This window comes from Stigmatopora nigra, chromosome 5 (assembly GCF_051989575.1).
Source record: "Stigmatopora nigra isolate UIUO_SnigA chromosome 5, RoL_Snig_1.1, whole genome shotgun sequence".
Taxonomy (NCBI): domain Eukaryota; kingdom Metazoa; phylum Chordata; class Actinopteri; order Syngnathiformes; family Syngnathidae; genus Stigmatopora; species Stigmatopora nigra.
Window position 1 is genome coordinate 369465 of NC_135512.1, and position 19954 is coordinate 389418.

The 19954-nt window shown below is 47.6% G+C and overlaps 4 protein-coding genes, 1 long non-coding RNA gene and 1 other non-coding gene across 10 annotated transcripts in view; 3 read left to right on the forward strand and 3 right to left on the reverse strand.

The window, feature by feature from the left end:
* Window positions 1-2936, reverse strand: LOC144196661 (uncharacterized). Its single transcript, XM_077717029.1, has 3 exons — window positions 2783-2936; window positions 1000-1660; window positions 1-662 (listed from the first exon to the last, which is right to left on the reverse strand). The coding sequence occupies exons 1-3, from the start codon at window positions 2840-2842 to the stop codon at window positions 487-489; spliced, it is 897 nt and encodes a 298-aa protein (XP_077573155.1). The 5' UTR covers window positions 2843-2936; the 3' UTR covers window positions 1-486.
* On the forward strand, window positions 1866-7419 carry LOC144196663 (uncharacterized). The gene is made up of 3 exons (XR_013326364.1): window positions 1866-1992; window positions 4927-5042; window positions 6241-7419. It is a non-coding gene; the product is annotated as an uncharacterized LOC144196663 (long non-coding RNA).
* On the reverse strand, window positions 6170-14200 carry cherp (calcium homeostasis endoplasmic reticulum protein). 5 transcript variants are annotated; one of them, XM_077717022.1, is made up of 20 exons: window positions 12983-13169; window positions 12187-12360; window positions 11805-11843; window positions 10942-11105; window positions 10721-10858; window positions 10454-10605; window positions 10187-10298; window positions 10027-10116; window positions 9317-9485; window positions 8660-8832; window positions 8335-8580; window positions 8053-8269; window positions 7714-7988; window positions 7496-7629; window positions 7327-7413; window positions 7064-7231; window positions 6890-6997; window positions 6684-6784; window positions 6418-6603; window positions 6170-6339 (listed from the first exon to the last, which is right to left on the reverse strand). In XM_077717022.1, exons 1-20 carry the CDS (start codon window positions 13005-13007, stop codon window positions 6299-6301), a joined length of 2799 nt encoding a protein of 932 aa, XP_077573148.1. In that variant the 5' UTR covers window positions 13008-13169; the 3' UTR covers window positions 6170-6298. The 5 variants fall into 5 exon arrangements, with proteins under 5 accessions (XP_077573148.1, XP_077573149.1, XP_077573144.1 ...); XM_077717023.1 differs by lacking the exon at window positions 12983-13169 and adding an exon at window positions 14112-14200 and having other exon boundaries at window positions 6890-7231; XM_077717018.1 differs by having other exon boundaries at window positions 6890-7231; window positions 12983-13170.
* Window positions 13450-19244, reverse strand: LOC144196660 (calreticulin-like). The gene is made up of 10 exons (XM_077717028.1): window positions 19005-19244; window positions 17281-17630; window positions 16461-16562; window positions 16069-16272; window positions 15905-15999; window positions 15264-15473; window positions 14499-14612; window positions 14274-14417; window positions 14112-14204; window positions 13450-13765 (listed from the first exon to the last, which is right to left on the reverse strand). Exons 2-10 carry the CDS (start codon window positions 17372-17374, stop codon window positions 13604-13606), a joined length of 1218 nt encoding a protein of 405 aa, XP_077573154.1. The 5' UTR covers window positions 17375-17630; window positions 19005-19244; the 3' UTR covers window positions 13450-13603.
* Window positions 17989-18060, forward strand: trnah-gug (transfer RNA histidin (anticodon GUG)). The gene has a single exon. It is a non-coding gene; the product is annotated as a tRNA-His (tRNA).
* The window catches only part of arhgap39 (Rho GTPase activating protein 39), an 11231-nt gene continuing 10042 nt past the window's right edge, over window positions 18766-19954 (forward strand). The window contains exon 1 of the mRNA XM_077717017.1: window positions 18766-18950. Coding sequence (XP_077573143.1) covers window positions 18940-18950 — 11 coding nt within the window. The 5' untranslated portion in view covers window positions 18766-18939. The remainder of the gene's footprint in view (window positions 18951-19954) is intronic.

A 19954-nucleotide genomic window follows, 5' to 3' on the forward strand; every position in this document is an offset into this window, starting at 1 on the left:
GACTAAATGGCTTCATTCCAAAAAGTAATTTCTCATTTAGTACCTCCAAAAAAGTCAATGTCATTAATGTCAATTCAGTTGGAATGGTCGGCATTTCTCACGTGTTCATTTTTCTTGTAAACATGACTTGAATTGACTTTTCATGAAACGAAATACATCTGAAAATGTTTGCATTTCTTCTTCCAGGTGCCCAATTACCCAATTAAACAAAATGTAATGATACAGTGTAAAAGTCATTTTAGTTTGTTGTTTTTTGTTATCAAGAAGGCTAAGAAATCCTCATCTTTTTTTTATCTTACAACTTTATTTACACACACAAAAATAGGACTTTGTATTAACATTTTCCATTTCTTATTTACAAGTGGAACTCCGGAAAAGCAGTTTCGCCTCAAAACCTTGTCATTCCTTGTCATGTCCGCGCGAGGGCGACATCGCGCTGCAGTCGTCTGGCGTTTTTTTCTTTCTTCTTCTTGGAGGCGGCTGACGTCACACATGTCTCTTCATGTGCAGGGCCAAGTGGTCCGAGCGGGAGAAGGCGCGCTCACACAGGTGACACCGGAAGGGGCGGTGCCCCGTGTGCTTGCGGAAATGGCGGCTCAGCTCGTCCGAGCGGGCGAACTTCCACCCGCAACCTTCCCATGTGCAGTGGTATGGCTTCTCTCCTAAAAAAAAAAAGAAAAGGAGCTTAAGTGTCCCGCCTCTTTAAATCGGTTCAATTTGCATTCTGCTTTCATTCTAACGTGGGAACGTGGTTAGGGAACCTAACGCTCGAGATCCATATGTGGCTCTTTTGATGGTGTATATGCCTCTCTGCCTTTTTAAATCATAATTCCTAAGTAGGCTCTTCTGCATGCATTCTATCATTGATACTCATTCATTAGCAACAGTGGAAGAATGTTCTATAAAGAATTCAGATTTTTTTTTTGGACTTTGCTCTCTTCGTCAAAAAGGTTCCTGACCCCTGTCTCAAAATGGCCGACGACTGACAGCATCGCTCACCTGTATGCGTCCTCATGTGCGCCTTGAGATGCGAGCTCTTCGTGTACGACTTGCCGCAGCCGGCGTAAGTACACGCGTGGCCGGCGGTGCGTTTGCGGGGCCATGGGCGACGCCCCCTGGGGCTCACGCCCACCGTCGGCGATGAGGGTGGCGTGGGCGTGGGCGGGGCCGGAAAGCGGCAGGGGAAGGCCAACCGCGTTCGGGGCTCGGATGGGGCGCAGGGCGGGGCGCAGGGCGGGGCGCAGGGCGGGGCGCAGGGCGGGGCGCAGGGCGGGGCGCAGGGCGGGGCGCAGGGCGGGGCTCCGGCACCGTCGCTTTCCAGCTTGACCGCGAGAAAGTTCTGCGGGACGACGCCATCCGGCACCTCCCCGTAGGCCCCGGGTTCGATTTTGATGCACGGGAAGCGGCCCGGGTCCAGAGGGGCCCCCGAGAAGCATCCGGGTGCAACGGGACGAGGCCAAGACTCCGGACCCGAACACCGGGCGTCCCCATCCGAGTCTGCGTCGGCCATCGCGGGGGGAGGGTCCGACTCCGGGGGCGGCCGGAAGTCCTGTTGGTGGAACCCGGGCGTTTCCGTGCCAACGATGCTGTGGGACAGGATAAAGTCCAAGTCGAGGAAGGTCTCCACGTCCTCCACTTCCTTTCCAGGTCCCGCCCACACCTGTGTGACAATGGCAAAGTTAAAAAGGAGTCAGATTTATTTCCATAGGGACAATACATATATAGATGTAAGATTAGGCTAATTTCCATCTTTAAACCTTCAAAAAAATAAAGCAATTGGCTATTGCAACGGCTTGTTTTCCGTTATTCGTGATTTAGATCCCTCTAGTGGCCACTTTTCAATTGGTTCTAATTAGGCATATTTACGGACACCCAAGCGAAAGCCCCCCACCGGCCGGCCGGCCGGCCGGCAGACAGACAGACAGCAGACCAAAAGGACGAGCATGTTCACATTTTTTCGACGTTTTAAAATGTCCGGGCTGCCATCGACAAGTAAGTGCATGACTATAATCATGTTTTTAACGTCTACATATCATTGGTGTGCATAAATGAGCGTTTGCAGCAATGTTTGTAACTTTGGCCGAGCGCCGTATTAGCTAGCACGTTAGCATAGCACGAATACATTACTAAGCGATATGGGACTTCCTGTTACGTTCGTATTTGTATTTTAGAAACCGTCGAGAGCAATATAGATTTAAAGTAAACATTAGAAAGAGCATGTTGGGTCTGGGACGGGAATCGGATGTACATTATTGTGAAATGTCGGCTAGATGTATGTTATTGATGTGCGTAAATAGGAGCGTTTGTAGCAATGTTGACTACTGCTGCAATTCATTACTAGCTTGTTAGCATGGCACACTAGATGAGGATAGTTTTTGTTATTTGTGCTTTAGAAGCCATAGATAGCAATATATAAATGTAAACATTCTAAAAAGTGAAAAGAAATGACCCGGAAGTGACGCGATAATGCCCCTCTATCAAATAAACAAAAAATAATTAGGAATTTCCCTAAAATCGTCAACAAGCGCCTTCAAATATTTAGAAAGTAACCCCCAAGTCAACTTTAGCAAGACGTCACTCCATAATGAACAATTAAATATTTAAAAAACAACATTTTTTTTTTTTTTTGGGTAACTCCTACTTCCCAGTCCAAATCAATGAGTATTCCTCCCAGTTTGAATCAATTGGACAGCCCTTCTTGTCAATGGCAATGACTTAAGGCACCATCCATTTTTAGCAATTGTCTCATGTAAACAACAACAATAACAAAAGAGGGACTTACATCTTGATTATGGATGGCAAAAGTGGAAAATGCCGGTAAAATGGCTCCGCTGGAAGCCATGGTGGGGCGTTTGGGGGTCTCCAAAAAAAAGTCCAATTTGTCCCAATGTTTTGCACAATTTGTCCGATTTGTCAGCCGTGGAATGTTGACGGACGTCTCCTCCTCGCGTCCGCATTTATATTCTCCTCCCTGGCTTTGACTCCGCCCCTTGGCCCGCCCCCTTTAGCTCCCGCCACACAAGTGGAAGATGTCCAAGTAACATTTTCATTTTCCTGTCAAAATCTCCTGGCAAACTTTCGATTTACAGTTGTTGTCCGCCATTGACAGCGATAGACATCCAAAATACTCGGGCCAATAAATTTAAACCGTAATAAAATGGCCTAGAAACTAAAAGTTTATCAGGAAAGTACATTTTAAGACATGACTGAAGATGATTACAGTTTTAAAAACACAGATGAAATTGTTCTTTTATCTACTTTTTAAAAAAATAAAAACCAAAAACAACATGTTTTAAAAACAAATCAAAGAATTTTTTCCCTTGACTCATTTCCTGCCATTGACAGTAATAAAGGTCCAAAATGATCATTAAAAATAAACCCTTAGCAACAACTTGCGAGTTAAACAAGAATAAATAAATAAACATTATAAAAAGATGATTATAACCAAGCAACTAAAAAAACTTTTTTTAAAAAAACAACGTGACTAAGCAATGTGTGAAACAATGTATTTTATAAAAAACAACTTTGACTGGCAATGTGCGCAAAATCTGGTCCTCCGATGTGTCTTTTTTTTTGCAAAGTGATTGGCTTTTATAGGTGGGTTATTTTTAAAGGGCCCGCCTCCTTCCTCAGGAAGGAAGGGGAGACCCGCACGGGACCTCCTTCCCAATGGGATGGCCAAAATGGGCGGGGCCCAGCCAGGCTTCTCTTTCCAAAAAAATAACATTTAGATTTGCTAGCCTTTTTTATCCTAAAATCCTATTTTCCTTTTTTTGTCCAACCAAATGGCGATTTTACAAAATGAATTTTAGGAAATTTAGGATGAAAAGCCCTGAATATTGTTTTTTTTTTTTATAGATCTATAGATCCTTTATTTGAGCTTTTTTTATATAGTTTTAAATTTGACAAAATTATTTTTGAACTAAAGAGTTTGCAATTGGTGCCCAGGATGTTTTATCCTGTCCTCCCACATCCCCAAAACATGCATGCTAGGCTAATTGAAAGCTAACTCGTAGTTGACTGAGATAGGCTCTGGCACCCCCTGCAACCATTGTGAGGATATGGGTTCAAAATATGAATGAATGCTGAAAAAAACCAAAAAGAGTAGGAATAACAGCAGGCCGGCCGTATGGAACCCTCCCTCTCGGCATCATTTGACTCCGCCCCCAGACAATCGAAAACAGCTGCGCGGGGTTCCCCCAAAGCCCGGCCCCGCCCCCTCCCGGGGTCGCCCTGACGACCAGTGGCAAAACGAAAACGGGGAAAAATGTGGAAATCTGCTCAAATCAAAGTTAAAATGCTGTCAAATCCGTTTTGAATCATTTATTTTTATTTTTTTATGTCCAGAAATGAACTGAAAAGATGGCCGCCAGTGTTTTCCCGGATCGGCCCCCACCGCCGCCGTTATTAGCCTCCATCTTTTTGGCACGCTTCCTTTCCACAAAACACGCACTCACAAAAAGTCGGCGCGAAGGTTACCGCGGCGACGGCGAGACGCGAGCGGGCGCCTTCCTCAGATCTGCCGCCGCCGCCGTGGCGGGCCGCCATCCAACAATATTGGCGAGTGCCGTTGACAATTAAAGTGTGGTGGGGGGGGAGTGGCTTGTTTCTGAGCCGTCCCAAGCCCCTCCCTTTTTTTCCGAAAACATACCAAAGTAAACAAGCGTCCCAATTTGACAGTTTTCGTGTATTTTTAATTTTTTTTGTTGAAATTTTTGGGGGTCAGGGACACGCGTCATTGGTCCAATTGGAATTCCGAAGGTTGGAATGCGCCGCGGGCGGGCGGGCGGCGGTCAGGCGGCAGGGCGGGATCTAGCGGGGTTTCCCCCAAACACAAATGATGACTTCCATATGTTCACTCTGCAAAAATATGCCCCTTTTTCTCGTTTTCCCCAAAAAAAACTCATGTTTTCCTTCCATTGGCAGGAGGACGATTGGACGTCAAGCACAAAATGTAAACATCTCCGTCTGATGACGTCATGGCGATGCAATTCCACCTGGTGTCCGTTTGAGGGCGCCGCTGAGTGAAAAAAAGGCTGCAGGTGAGACGCATTTGCCCGATTCGTTGGTGGGCCTCAAGAGGCGGGCGGGGTTATGTAATGTTTGCCTTTGAGCTATTTTGGGGAAATGGATGTTCTACAATCGTATTGGTTACTTAAATGACATCATATTTAATACATCATTAATATACACCTAGCACGCTAGGTTAGCCGCAACGTGGGCAACTAGCCCGATTTTTAAACGTCACGTGTCAAAACTGGTCGGCGTGTCCTCAAAGGACTTCACCTGAGTTTTGAAGAAAAGAAAAGGACATTTTTGGGGTTTGTTTGTTGCTAAAATAAAATAACGTGCGGCAACGGCGCATGTTTTTACATGTAATAGTTTGCCTTTTTTAGTTAAATAAAGGACTATGAACAGCAAGACTTTAAATTTTTAAGTTTTTAGGCTTTTATTCACCAAAAACGACATAGTATAGTAAGGCTTTTTATCCCAAAAAAAACCGACATAGTATAGTAAGACTTTTTATCGCAAAAAAAACGACATAGTATAGTAAGGCTTTTTTATCGCCAAAAACGACATAGTATAGTAAGGCTTTTTATCGCAAAAAACGACATAGTATAGTAAGGCTTTTTATCGCAAAAAACGACATAGTATAGTAAGGCTTTTTATCGCCAAAAAACGACATAAAATAGTAAGGCTTTTTATCGCAAAAAACGACATAGTGTAGTAAGGCTTTTTATCACAAAAAAACAACATAGTATAGTAAGGCTTTTTTATCGCCAAAAATGACATAGTAAGGCTTTTTATCGCAAAAAAACGACATAGTATAGTAAGGCTTTTTACTTCAAAAAACGACATAGTATAGTAAGGCTTTTTTATCGCCAAAAACGACATAGTATAGTAAGGCTTTTTTTCTTAAAAAACGACATAGTATAGTAAGGCTTTTTATCGCAAAAAAACGACATAGTATAGTAAGACTTTTTTTTTTTTTAATAAACGACATAGTATAGTAAGGCTTTTTTTCTTAAAAAACGACAGAGTATAGTAAGGCTTTTATTCGCCAAAAACGACAGTCTATTAACACTTTTTCTCTCAAAAAACGACATCGTATAGTAAGGCTTTTTTTGATTCCCTGAGCATTTTGGCAGAAGAATGACAAGAGGCCGTGTGACTGGACAGCTAAATCAAGTTTATTTCTCTATTCCGCCAGTACAACATTTTGTATTCCAAATCTAACAGGTGGGAGGAAAAGCAATCAGACGCAAAAAGTTGACGGCTGGACACAAAGATGACCACGTTACTCGGCGGGAGGAGGAGCCTCTTGAGGTTCCCGGTTCACTGCAAAGGACAAGTCGATCACTATGTTTCTCTGTGTAAAATGTCGTCTGTATTTGTGTGTTTTGGCGTTTAGCATACCTTCCTCCCGTGCCTTCATGCGCGCCACAAAGTTGAAGCTCTTGTTCCTGCGGTAGTTCTCGTAGGGGTCGTCCAGGGAGACCCCCACGCCCTTATACTGGTCCCACTTGTCACGGATGTCGCCGCCTTTGATGGGGTCTTGGATGCCCTGTTCCTTGGCGCCCAATCCGCCCGAGCCACTCCAACCTGAGGAGAGAGAATGGCGCTGGTTAACCGAGGTCTCAGATATGTTGCCTGCTTGGGCCAATTTGACCTCATTGGCTCACCCATCTTCATGAGAAGTTGGTGTCCTTTGTTCTCCTCGCCCAGGCGGGGGTCGTTGGGACCTTTGGAGGCGGAGGAAGTGGCCTCTGCAGACGACGTGGAACTGTCGGAAATAATCCACAGCTTTTGTGTTTTGCCGTGGAAAACTTTCTTGTCGTTAAGAATAAATTTTTTTTAAAAAAGACAAAATGTTTGAAAGTTGACTCACGGTGGCGAAGGGCTGCGTGACCTATGACCACGCCGTCTCCTGGAGGGCGAACGCGAGCGCGACCTGGAGCGAGAGCCGCTTCGGGAAGAGGCGGATCCGCTTCTCGACCTGCCGTGGGTGGACGGACGGGTTTGGCGTGGGTGGACGGGGAAAAGGGACGAGCGGGATTCGAACCTGGAACGGGAGTAGGATCGCGAGCGGCTTCGGGAGCGGGACGAGCGGGAGCCGGAGCCAGATCGGGAGCGGGACCGGGACTTGGAGGAGCGGGAACTGGACGGCGGCGACGACGACGATCTCCCCCGGCTGCCCGAGCGACTTCTGGAATGGCTGCCGGTGCGCCCACTGCTAAGGGTTTAAAAAAAATAAAATAAAACAGAAAAACAATTGAGGTTAAACATCCAATGTTGTACAGCTACATTAGCTAGCATCAAACACACCTGTTGCGCTTGTCTTGGCCCTTTTTCCTTCGCGCTCTCATCTTGGCGCGGAAAAACTCGTACAGGCCGTTCTGTTCCCAACCTTCACTGGCGGGCGTGGGGGGGAGGAGCAAAGGGTCCGCGGAGGTCCGCAAGGGGGCGAGCGGGCGGGCGGGCCGGCGTGGCTCACCTGTTGCGGGGTCGGTCGTGGGAGGGGGGGCTGTAGAAGGCCTCCACGGCGGCCAGCAGACGTTCGCTGGGCGGCATGGGCGGCGGCAGACGGATGTCTTTGGGCTCCAGCGCTTTGTAGTCGTAGTCCTCCAGCTGTGAGGCACCACAGGGAGAGGGGCATTGGCGTCGAAAAGCTCGCCCGCCGCCACGTGGAGACTTTGGGAGAGCGCCACCCACCTTCACCAGCGGCGCCATCAGGCCGGCGGGGAGGTCAAAGTAGGGAACGTTGGGCACCAGGCTGGGGTCGTCCTGCACCGGCACGGGCGGCGGCTGCTGCTGCTGCCGCTGGCGCACGTGCGGCGAGTGGCCGTTGAAGCCGTGCGGGGGCGGCGGCGGGGGCCCGTAGTCCGGGTGCTGCTGGGAGCCGCCCCAGGGAGGGTGGTCGCCGCCCATGCCCGAGGGAGGGTGCCTCGGGTTGGAGTGGTGCGGCGGCGGGGGTGGTCCGGGCATGTCTGCGGGAAAAAAATGGGTCAAAGGTCAAGATTCTAAAGGGGGACGGTGTTCGGGGGAACTGACCTCTGGGGAAGTCGCCCTGCGAGTAGTCGAAACCATGCGGCGTGAAGGGCGAGCGCTCGTAGTGGTGGTGGCGCGGGGGGAAGTCGTCCTGCATGAAGCGTGACGGGAAGCGGCCAAACGAGTGCGGCGGCGGCTGGTTGAAAGGCGGCGGCGGCGGCAATGGCGGCTGCTGCTGCTGCTGGTGGGGCGGGTAGGGCCCTCGGAAGTGGGGCGGCCTCTGCGAAAAAGCGCACGGTCGGGATCTGGCACACAGTCCACGGCCAATAGGGGGAGCCGGCTCACCTGCATGCGGGGCGGGAAGGGCGGCTCCCTCTGGCCCCAGGGGGGCTGCTCCGGCTGGTTCCCCCACGGCGGCTGCTGATCGTAAGAGTTCCAGGACGGGGGGCCCTGGTCGGGGCCGCTCCAGGGGCCCCCTTCCCGGGGGGGACCCCCGCTCCAGCCGCCCGACTCCCGTTGCTCGTTCCACATGCCCTCGTGGCTGTTCCAGGGCGGGCAAGGCGGGGGCGGCTGGTTGGGGTCGAAGGGCGGCTAAATATGGGGGCGGGGTGGGGGGCAGAGTTTTTATTTAAGGATGGCTCAGGGACCACCGTTTTTTTTCGTTACTGACCGGTTGGTTGGGGTTCCACGGGCCCATGCGCTGGGAGTCGTACCAGGCGGGCTTCGGGGGGAGATCCGAGGCCCCGCCCGAGTTGCCCGAGCTGCCCGAGGTGTCCTGGCTTCTGGAAGGGGCGTCGTCAAAGTCCCCCGGTGGACCGCCCGACGAGGTGGCCTTGCCTTCGCCTACCAAAATAGGGGCAAGATGGGATTTTTTTGAAATGTTAATCCTCGAGAGCCATACTCACAAAAGTACAAATACATGAAAAGGTGGGCCATACATTACATCAAAAATACATCAAGTGCGATATTCCGCGAATGACTGGGAGTAGGCGGGCGTCCAATCAAAGCCCGTGTGCTTAGCCACCAGTCATCCGAGGACACGCGGGGGGTGCACGAACCAACACGTCCCAAGCCGCCAAGAGTCATCACGTCTGTCTGGCGTGCCATGATGACTCAACGCTAGTGCATTAGCGTGCTAATTAACGGCCTCTTGTTATTGTTTGTTGTTCTGCGCTCACATAGACAGACACGCTGTACTTTTCACTTGAAAGGAATTGTTTTTCTAATGAATCGTTTCTTTGATTGAAGACCGACAAACCAGGTCTCGTCGCGTTTTTCTCGAGTGTGGCGGCGGCGTGATGTCATTATTATTATTTTTTTTTTTTACCTGTCGGCGGGGCGGAGCCGGCATTTTTTTCGGCCTCGGAGGTGGGCGGCGGCTTCTTCTTCAGGCTGGCCACGAATTCTTCGTGCTGGGTTTTGAGGACTTGGACCTGCTGCTGGAAGGCCAGCTGGATGGGCTGGACCACGCCGGCGTACTCGGTGATCAGTGAGGCCTGGGGAACAAAGAGGGCGGGGCGTCAGAGGACTAAAATGGGCCTTTTCCCCCGGGAATTCTGGTTGTGACGTCACAAAAACCATGGACTCAGTTTGATGGACTGAACCGGCACATGGTAACACGAGTATACAGCGCCCCCTTTGGTTAGCACGCAAGCAAAAATTCTGCAGCTGGGCGATAAACCGATAACAATAATTATGGTGAAATGATTTTTGTCAACGATTGTATTAAAATCTTTTGATTGAAAAAAAACTGATCATTTAAAAATGCAATTACACCAACCAACCGCCAAAGGGAGTGGGGGCGCTAAAACAATAACAATAATTATGGTAAATGTATTTTTGTCAACGATAATATGAAAATCTTTTGATTGACAACGTGATCATTTCAAACTGCAATTACACCACCCGACCTGCACAGCGAGCGGGGGCGCTGTTGCCAGATGAACGCTAGCTAAAGATGGAAATGAGCTCACGGCTACAATCTTACATGACTATGTTCATTCTCCGTATGTGTCATTAACTAATGATGGTTCTTACCTGATACTGGCCCAGACCGAGGGCGGGATTCTGTAGCTGTTGAATGGTCTCCTCGTCAAAGTAGCCGTTCTTCTCCCAGAGTTGCAACAACTGCCAGTTGGCGGGCGACAAAGTCAGCAAAGTACACGGCTAACCGAGGGGAGAGTGTCTCGGCCGTTACCCTGGTGATCTTCTGCTGCTTCTCCTCCTCCACGGCCAGAAAACTGGTGCAGTAGATGGGGACCACCACCTTTTGCAGAGCCGCCAAAAGGTCCTTCTGCTGCTTGCGTTGGCTAAAAAAAGACAGAGAGAGCATGGACACCTTTTGACAAAAAATATAAAGTCTTATGTCTCCATGCAAAAACGGAGAAAAAAAATGGATGAAAATATATATACAATAACATTTAGATTTTGAAAGCCGAGTAGCCGCCGCGCCCGGTCAGCCTACCAGTGATGCAGAACGTCGTTGGTCAGGTAGATGAGGTGTAGGCGGAGCTCAAAATGCGCTTCCTCGGAGGTGATGCGGTTGCGAAGGTGCGACGTCATCAGCTCGCAGTGCTGCGGCGTCTTGGCGTTGTTGAACATCCAGTTCTTGCCGGCCTGCCAGCAAACGCCGGCGCCACGTTGAGGGAGGGCGCCAGCTCATGGATTCCCGGCGCCGCCACATTGAGGGAGGGCGCCAGCTCATAGATTCCCGGCCGCCGCCGACGCTTACCGAAATGGCGTCTTTGGTGCACATCTCGATGATGGGCTGGAGCAGGTTGTCCATCTCCACGACGTCCAGGTTGGTTTCCGACATCAACTTCTCCAGCTGACGCTCGGCCGCCGCCGCGATGGCCGCGCTCACTTGTTCCTACGGGAGCGGAAATGGCGCATTTGAGGGGGCCGCCATTTTTTTGGGGAAGAGACAAAAAGTAGGCCCGGCTTTTTCACTACCTGTCGAAGCGTGTGGAGGTGCTGCTCCTGATGCTGCAGATTCCACAGACTCTGCTGGATGACATCATCCATGCCCGGCGTGGAGGCGGAGCTTGGCGCCACCGCCGTAGCCGTTGGAGGCGGCGGGATGTCCCCCACGTCCAAAGCGCCCGGGTTGTAGAGCTCTGCAAAAAAAACGTCAAAAGGCACAATATTCACCTCTCCTCTGTCCCAAAATGGCCGCCTCTCATTCACGTCAAATGAGCAAAATGGCACTAGCGAAAAATGCCGCCTGGGATTCAACACCAACGGACAAAATCGAAAAGCTGCAACAGGCAAAAGGTGAAGCATGATAGGTGGCGCCCTCTGGTGGAGGACACGGATAAGGGTGTCATTTAACCCTTTAATGGGCACCTTTTTGAGAAGGAAATATATAAATATATATGTTTTGTTGACATGAATTGCATGAAGGATGACTGACCAATGATACTAGGGAATGGAAAAAAAATGTTTTTAACAAAATATGAAGGCTGCATTTAAAATAAAAAACAAAATTACTGCTTCTCAAGCATAGAAAATGTAATGCATAAAAAGAGCACAGACGTCCAATCAGTAGCATTCGGCAGTCTGTTATTGACCAATAAATATCGGGCCTGTCTTTGCCTTAATAATTTCACATGCGTGTCTCTCAGTGGTATAGGCCACGCCCACAATGAAGAAAAAAACCTGGAAATGATAGTCCAAAAAACATAGCCGGTGGAGAGAAAAAAATGTAAAAAAAAAAAGCAACTAAAAACAATCCAACGAGTCACCAAGCAGACGTAAAACAAAGCCCAAAGTGGCAATGGGTCTGCTGGTTTGCTTCCAGATTTTAAAAAAAATACCTTGGGATTTAAACTCCTCCCCTTCACGGGTTGGGGCATCTGAATGGAGAAGAAGCACATTTTAATGCAAACCCACCGCTTATCCACAAACTAGGACCCAATCATTTCAAATATAGGAGGTCTGGCTCATGTTTAAATACCAAAGACCACAGGTGTCCAAATAGAAATTCAGATGTGATTAGCATTTATAGTAGATAGGAACTACGTTTTTTCATTATTCAGACAAAAATAATGGCAATATTTGACAGAATTCCGGCACCACGTGGTGAATGGGGTGTCAAAATAGTCGTTTGTGGCAGCCCTGGCCAAGATACTACGTAAGTGGGCACCGTGCCAGGGTCAAAGGACCAATTGGGGGAAAGGAAAGTGGTGTAGTACGTACGTTGTTGCTGGGCCAGAGTTAGCTTGCATTTGTAGTAGCTGAAGTAGTCGCCGCCAAACAGGAAGGAGAACTTGGGATTGTCCTTCTGCTTGTCCATGGTCATCTTCTCAAACTCGGGACCGTTGCGGGCCACAAACTGGGCCAGCTTGTCGATCACGTTGCGGAGTTCTTGATCTGATGAAAAGATTGACCACATCAATTCATTTCTATTGCATCCGATACACATCCATTTTTTCTTAGACAAGAATAAGTGACCAAAATGGGTTTTACAGACACAATGTGTCGAATAATTGCGGATAAACGAAATGTCTCATCTGTACGTGTATTGGTCGTATCGATTTATCGAGCCTTTTCGCTATTATCGTTCCATTTGACCAATTGACAGCAATGCATTTTCTGAAATTAATCTTATTTTAAACTAAGTCAATAGGCCGGAAAATGGGCAAGAAATAACACAAATATTTACTGTAATATGTATTGATATCACATTGATAGATGGAGAGGGGGTTTAGTTAACGTAGTGACGAAAATTGTATTTTTCATCGTTGTGAAGATTTGAGGACCGTGAGTCGTGACAACGGCGTTGCGCTTCAAAATTAACTTCATACTTCTTACTCCATTTGAAATTGTCAGCATAAATAAATACGTTGAAACTCATTTTAAATGTAATCGTTGGCGACGTTAAAAGGAAATGTTAGCGACAACGTCGTGTGGAGACGCTAAGTGTGGTTAGCAACAGCTAGCAAGCCAACTCAATGGATGTCAAACAAACGACAACCACGGGATAAATCCTTACCTTCTGGAGGCGTGGGGGTCTCCATGGTTTCACTGGGTTGTCAAATTATTTCACAAGTCGTAGTGTAGTTCCCAAATATATGTTTTAAAAAGGGGCTGCTAATTTATTTAGCAGCAAAAACGCTCGTTGAGAAAGCTTGCATTGCGGCTCGCTAGCAAACCAGAAAGCGGAAGTGGTATGCCCAACCCAATGTGACTACAGCGACGAGGACCACGTGTGGACACATACGGAACTGCAGGCACGGGCACGCGTAAGAGAAAGTAGCACGTCCATGTTAAAAATGATGAAAATATTCCGACTATGACCAGAGAAGAAGAAAAATGAGAAGAAAAAAGTTCAGCCTAAATTTCTTCACCTCTCAGCTTTAACACAGTGGTTGAGTGGTTAGCACATTGGCCTCACGGTGGGAGTCTTAAGTTTGAATCCAGTCTTTACCACCCTCATTAAAAAACAACTAAAACAAAGCCTATGTTTTGAGAGATTGGTTTATAACAGACAATGATGTTTTTGAAGTAGTTGTGGTCTACATTAACTGCGATATTCTAGGGATGACGGTATGTCAAGTCCAATGGCTTTTGACTGGGAGGGAGGGAGAGATGGAGGGAGGGAGGGTGGCAGCAACTACAGTTCTGTGTTTTTGGGCCATGCTTCCTTGTCATCGTGGTCACTGCCGACATCATCAAAAATATCCAGATGGTCCTTCAACTCCTCATTCAACTCCTCCTCCTCCCACTTCTTCCTGTCCAGCTCATCTTGCTCCTCCTTCATCTTCTTCTCGCCAGCCTAGCGAGAACCACAGCCAACTCTTCCAGCACATCAACTGTCCCGGATATATGCCTCACATTCCAAAGGAAGTGACCCAGAAATGCTCAAAAGTCAACAAGAAGTGACCCAGAAATGCTCAAAAGTCAACAAGAAGTGACCCAGAAATGCTCAAAAGTCAACAAGAGGTGACCCAGAAATGCCAAAGCTCAACCAGAAATGCTCAAAAGTCAACAGGAAGTAACCAAGCCCAATTCAACAGGATTGACCAAGGATGAGCCACCAGTCCGTCCGTCCGTCCCGGTCCAAATCGATTGGACGCATATCCCCGTCACTCCCTTTAGAATGACACCCGGGGCGCCTTTACCTGCATGAGTCCCCAAGTTTGGCGGGCAAACTCTTCGGCTTCCTCCGCGTCGTCGCCGATGAAGAAGTTGTCAAAAATGCTTCCGGACTTGACCTGCAGGGGGCGTGGCGGCGTTCAGCGTGGGTGCTTCGGAGGCCCCGGTGGCCCTCGGGACTCGCTCACCTGCCACAGTTCCAATCCCAGCACCCCGATGTCGTGGAATTGCCCCAATTCGCCGTCGTGACGGTACTCCGGGTTGGGGATCTGGGGGTGGAGCCAAGGTCCCTTGTAGTCGGGGTTGTCCACTTGCCGGGGCGTCCACTCGCCCTGGAAACGGAAGGCGGCTTTTGGCTCAACGGTCGGACGGGGGTGCGAACGGAGGGCCGGTATCGGGGCCACGGGACGCACCTTGTAATCCGGGTTAAGGACGGAGCGAGGCGACCACACGCCGTCGATAGTCACGTCCCATTCGCGGGGCTTGCGGTGGTTGGGGTCCGGGATGGTTTCCGGTTGGTCCCAGTCCTGCCAAAAATATTTTCATCCCTTACATTGGTTGCATTTTTACAACATGTTGGAAAAATGCAGCACGGTGGAAGAGTGGTCAGTTAGCGCATCGGCTCGCAGGTCTGGGGTCCTGGGTTCGATCCCGGGTTGGTCCTCATTGTGTGTCCTCCCCAGGCTGTTGTGGATTTTTTCCGGGTACTTGGCTTTTGCCCCAAAAATTCATGCTAGGCTAATTTTATGCTAACTTGTCCCTAGCTATGAGCAATTGGTTGTTTGTCTCCTCGTGCTTAGCCATTGGCTGACCACCCATTCAGGGTGAAAGCCACAGTCACCTGGGATTGGCTCCAGCACCCCCCACGAACCTTGTGAGGCTAGGCAATCCGGAAAATGAATATTTTGATTGGAGATGATTTCCATATTTTCTCACGTAACGTACGTAACATTAGCGTTAATGGAAGAATCTCATAGGAGAAAATGAACGTTGAGACGCCAGCCAATGGCGTCGTCCCACGCAAACCAGCAGGAAACAACCACTTTTTCTTTTTTTTTTTACAAAAAGCGGTCGGACTGGTTTCCGGGCTGCCGGTTCTTCCTGTTCTTGCCGTGACGTTTTGACTTGACTGAAAATGTGAAGCTCTTTTATTTTGAAAAGCCAAGGGAGGGACTGACCTGGGGCTTGGCGTCGTGGGGGTCGTCCAAGGTGGACCGGTCGTCCCAGTCGGACGGCTTACTGGCCAGTGGATCCGGGATGGTCTTGGGGGGCAGGAAGTCCCAGTCGTCCTCCAGCCGGCCCTCCGCCACCAGTACGTTGTCCACTTTGACCTGGTACGTTTGGTCCGGGCGTAGCACCAGCGTGTAAACGTGGCTCAGGACGTCGTCCTACCCCCAGAAGACAAAAAAAGACATATTTCAGAGCAAAAACAAAATTAATTTTAAAAACTTGGGTAAAATTTCAGCTAAAATTGAGGAATTATACCCCGAAATCGGATTTGTTGATTTATTTTGGAGTTCTAAAACACATTTATGGTTGGAATTCGACAAAAATGAACATTTGAAGCAAAAAAACAACAACATTTTTTGTTTAGAATGTTTTTCCCCAGAGGATAAAAATAAAAGCATTTAAAATTATGATTATATTCTCCAAAAATAATTTTCATAAAAAAGTTCATTTCCAGAATTTCAGTCATTTAAAAAAAAACAGAATAAAAAATATTTTAGAAGTCATTTTCAAGCAATTTCTTTGCACAAAAATGGCAAAAATTGCCTCCATTTTTTAGCCCCACCCCCCAAATAATATCTTTTTTGTTAACCTTGCAGGGAATGTGTTTTTTGATGAGATGTTCTCGTTCTTTGTAGCGGAGAATGACGTGAACCTTCTTGTTGCCGGTGCCGCAAATGTCGGGACCTCCAAAAAAAAAATAATAATAATTTAAGGCAGCCGGATGAAAAATGGAATACTTTTTTTTGGACTGACCGAACATGAGGTAAAATGGCGATTTTCTGTTCATGGTCTTTTGGTCCAGCTTGTCGGAGAAGACCTTGACGTAGCCTCCCCCGCAGTCCAGATCCTGCTGGTGCCTGACGGAGAACTGGAGCACCAGATCTTTGCCCCGCGTGCCCAACGGCGGGAATCGTGCCGACACGGCGTACAAATGCAAATCCTGGCTGGTCTGCAAGCCTACAAAAAAAAGAAAAACAACCAAAAAACAAAATCAGGTTATTTTATTAGTCTCATGTGTGTTTTTTAATCTTAATTTCGAAGAAAAACTGCATTAATGTATTAAAGCCCCCCCCTCCCCCCGCAATATAGAACATATTTGAAACCCAAAAATGCATTTTTTATCATTTTAGTGATTTGTGAGCGACCTTTATCAAGTTGTGCGTCCCCGAAGAACTTTCCGGCGCTGAGCTCCCATTGGCCGTAATCCGTCATGTGCTCTGACTCCACCCACCTGTTTTTCCAAGCATCTAGTAGAAGAAAACAAAAAAAAATCAAAACTATTAGCTAGCTTGCTTAACCTGCTTGAAATGTGGTGGCAGAAAATCCACCAACGGCCAATCATGGCTGCCAACCCTTCCACTCGCAAATAAATTGGACGTCTCTCAACGTCAACGGGAGCCAAAAAGGTATGAAATTGAAATCGTTTGTTTTTTAAATACAATAAGAATTAGTGTCATAATAAAAAATGATTTGATAATTTTGTCCAATCTATTTTGTCTGGGGGGTTGGCAGCCATGAAATAATCATGGTCAAACCATTTATGTCAATAAAAAAGGTCCTTAAATGCTGACTTTTTCAATATTTCAAACTATAATATACAAGAATCCCAGTTTTTTTTTTGCCAGATCATTTTTGTTTTCACAATAAAATATTTTCTGCCAGCACACCGATTAGACGTCTGTCGCTGTCAATGGCATCCAACGGCATCCAAACTAAAACAATAATAATAATAATAATAATAAAATCAGATAGAACAAAATGAAAAGAGACCAAAAAATGTAACAAGGCTAACTGAAGTCAACATAAAATGCAGTTTTCTATCGCAAACTAGCAGTTAAATCCCCCAAAATACTAAACACCTGCCCTATCGAAGTTTACTGTAATATTATTTTTTTTTCTCCCAAAATTAATCAACTATTGGATTCCAAAAATGTGAAAACAATGTCTAAATGTTGCATACGTCACCTCCATCGAGGAACTGCTCCTTGAAGTAAACAGTGGCGCCGACGCTCCAGGCGAAAGCGGCGAGAAGAGCGAAGACAGTGGCCGGAAAAGGCATCGCTTGAGTCGGCCTCGGAGAGGGGAAAAACACGCTCCAGCCGGAGGAGAACCGGAGAGCAGAGCAGCTTGGAGAGGAGCCGAAACGAAGCCGAAGCCGGTGTGGGAGCGAATGAGAAAGCCCGCCGGGCGGGCAACAGAATGCCAAGCGGTTGCCTCTGGTCCCAGCTCATTGGACGGGCGCTCGGCCAATCACAGGAGACCACGAGTGAGCTCTTCGGAATCCTTCGGAATGTTTCGGCCAAGCGTAAAGAAAGCTATTTTTTTTCGGGAAGTCACAAAACGATAAATGTTACTGTGAATTCTGTTCGGAAAAATTCAATCAAGTACCTTTTTTCCACATTTAAACGACCAAATTGGATTCAGGATTGGCCGCTATTTACAGCAAGATACATACTAATTGAATATTTTAATGCGATATTATTACATTGACACGCAATAAGGTTAACTCTTAAAAGACTGAACATATCAAAACATTCATAGAAATCCCGTGTGTCCTACGTCGTCGCCAATGGCAACTTCATTTATAATAGAACTATCAAAATGTATACCACAGTAGGGTGCATCTTACTTAAAGAGTGCGGCGAGGGCCTTGAACGTCCGCCTGGATAGCTCGCCGTGATCGTATAGTGGTTAGTACTCTGCGTTGTGGCCGCAGCAACCCCGGTTCGAATCCGGGTCACGGCATTTTTGGACAACCTCTCCATTTTCACATTTGAAAAAAAAAAATTGTACCCCGAAATCGCCGCCCAAAAGTCGCGGTACTTCAACAAGCTAGCTTCTAACTGTCTGCGTTCATAATGTTAGGGACTGTTATAATATGATAACCGTTAACCGCCACAAGGGGGTACTACCGGTCTGCAACAAATCAAAAGACATTTTACTAGTTTTTCAAATAATCTATTATTCGTCATTCCCTTAACACGTTTTAGGGGAACGCCTACATAAAAACAATAATAAATATCACATTAAATATAAAAAAATATTTATTTCTCATAAAACCTCGTAGTAGTAGTAGTATATTACTATATTACATGGATAATATGATAGACTTTTATTGTCTGGCAACTATTTTGGATAGTCTCCAGCACCCCCGGGTGCCTTGTGAGGATTAGCGATATAGAAAACTAATGAATATAATGTACCCTACATATTATACGACATGTTTATATTTCACCATTGTGTGTCTGTCTACTACAACGAATATAATATAATTTAAACTCATATACGATGGTACTCATTAAGTCCAGCTATGTATTAATCCTGTAACATTAACTTTAATCTGACGCGTACTCCTAGTTTGATCATTCATTGTCCCTATCACGTCGTCGTTATAAGAAACCAAATGAATTCCCTCGCAAAACGCCTCTCCGTTTTATTCTGACAGTCCAAACAGGAAGTGTACGAATAGCCCCAAAGCGCTCACTTGACTGGAGTCTGGCCGAGTGGGGGGGCTTCTTCTCGTTGGACTGCGGCGAGGCGACTACTACATATACTGCGTTTTCGGGGGGCAACATGGAGCGAACCTCGGTGGGCTTTTCTCCGACCACATTTTAACCAGCGAAAATGGCCGAGAGGTAAGTCCCGACACAACCCGAAGCTAATGGAATGGAATGAAATGGAAGCGGTACCTTTTCGCTCCGCTAGCGTAAAGGACGCCGCCGCTGCCGCCGCCTCGGGAGGACCTCCTCCGCCGCCGCCACCGCCGCCGCCGTGTTCGTCTCTCGTTCATTCGGCTCGACTCGGGCCAACGTTGTCTCCGGAACCCCCGGGGCAGTTACGCCTGGTTCGGAGCCGGCGACTGTCGGCGGCCGGGAGAGGCACCGTAAGCCCCCGTCGGTAGTCCGCTCTTCCTCTCTCTCTCTCTCTCTCTTTCACTCTCGTCCGGCCGATCCCAGCGCTTTCGCCGGCGTGCACCTGTCGGAGCGAATAGCGTCAGTCAGTGGGGATGCGGCTAATGCTAACGGAGGATGCTAACGGAGCATCCGTGGAGGATGAGGAGGAAAGAGGCTGACGGTTCCTCCTCATCCTCACCGCGATGGATCGCGATTTTTTCTCAACCAATCCTCCATTACAATGGAGAAATATCCCATATTTCATCATTTATCATCATTTTGAAGGGTGTATTGCGGCATTTTGCTCCCCAATTTGCTCATCTGCCATTGCCTTTTTTAATGGAACAATAAATTGTCGGTGTAGTGGTCCACTGAGAACATTTGGACGGACGTGTCAAGTTTTGGTGGCCTCGCCCTCGTCCCGCCATTGGACGCAGGCGTTTACTATCGTCGGTGCGGCGGCATTCTGCTCAAAAAAAAGTCAGTTCAAGTACGATGTCATAAAGCAGCCTTTGGTGGAAATATGTCGGCAAGTTGTCTGAAATAATAGTGATGGTGATAGATGTCCAATCTAGGCCACTTCCGGTCCAAATGGATTGGACTTGTATTGCTGTCCTTGGTACTGAAAAAAAAGGATTGGTCCATGTCAGACTCCATAGTGGATGGCAGCTAATGAGTTAACTCTTTAGCCCCTCCCAGTCAAAACGGATTGGCTGTGTATATAGTTGACGTCAAATGACATTTTG

Coding starts and splice junctions, on each gene's coding strand:
- LOC144196661 (XM_077717029.1), bottom strand. CDS start 2,842: ATGGCTTCCAGCGGAGCCATTTTACCGGCATTTTCCACTTTTGCCATC. Junction 1,661..2,782: donor TTGCCATCCATAATCAAGAT/GTAAGTCCCTCT, acceptor ATTGTCACACAG/GTGTGGGCGGGACCTGGAAA. Junction 663..999: donor GCACATGAGGACGCATACAG/GTGAGCGATGCT, acceptor TTTTTTTTTTAG/GAGAGAAGCCATACCACTGC.
- cherp (XM_077717018.1), bottom strand. CDS start 13,007: ATGGAGACCCCCACGCCTCCAGAAG. Junction 8,833..9,316: donor CGGCTCCGCCCCGCCGACAG/GTAAAAAAAAAA, acceptor CTATTTTGGTAG/GCGAAGGCAAGGCCACCTCG. Junction 6,785..6,889: donor TCACGCAGCCCTTCGCCACC/GTGAGTCAACTT, acceptor TATTTCCGACAG/TTCCACGTCGTCTGCAGAGG.
- LOC144196660 (XM_077717028.1), bottom strand. CDS start 17,374: ATGCCTTTTCCGGCCACTGTCTTCGCTCTTCTCGCCGCTTTCGCCTGG. Junction 16,563..17,280: donor GGAGCAGTTCCTCGATGGAG/GTGACGTATGCA, acceptor TTCTTCTACTAG/ATGCTTGGAAAAACAGGTGG. Junction 16,000..16,068: donor GCCATTTTACCTCATGTTCG/GTCAGTCCAAAA, acceptor TTTTTTTTGGAG/GTCCCGACATTTGCGGCACC.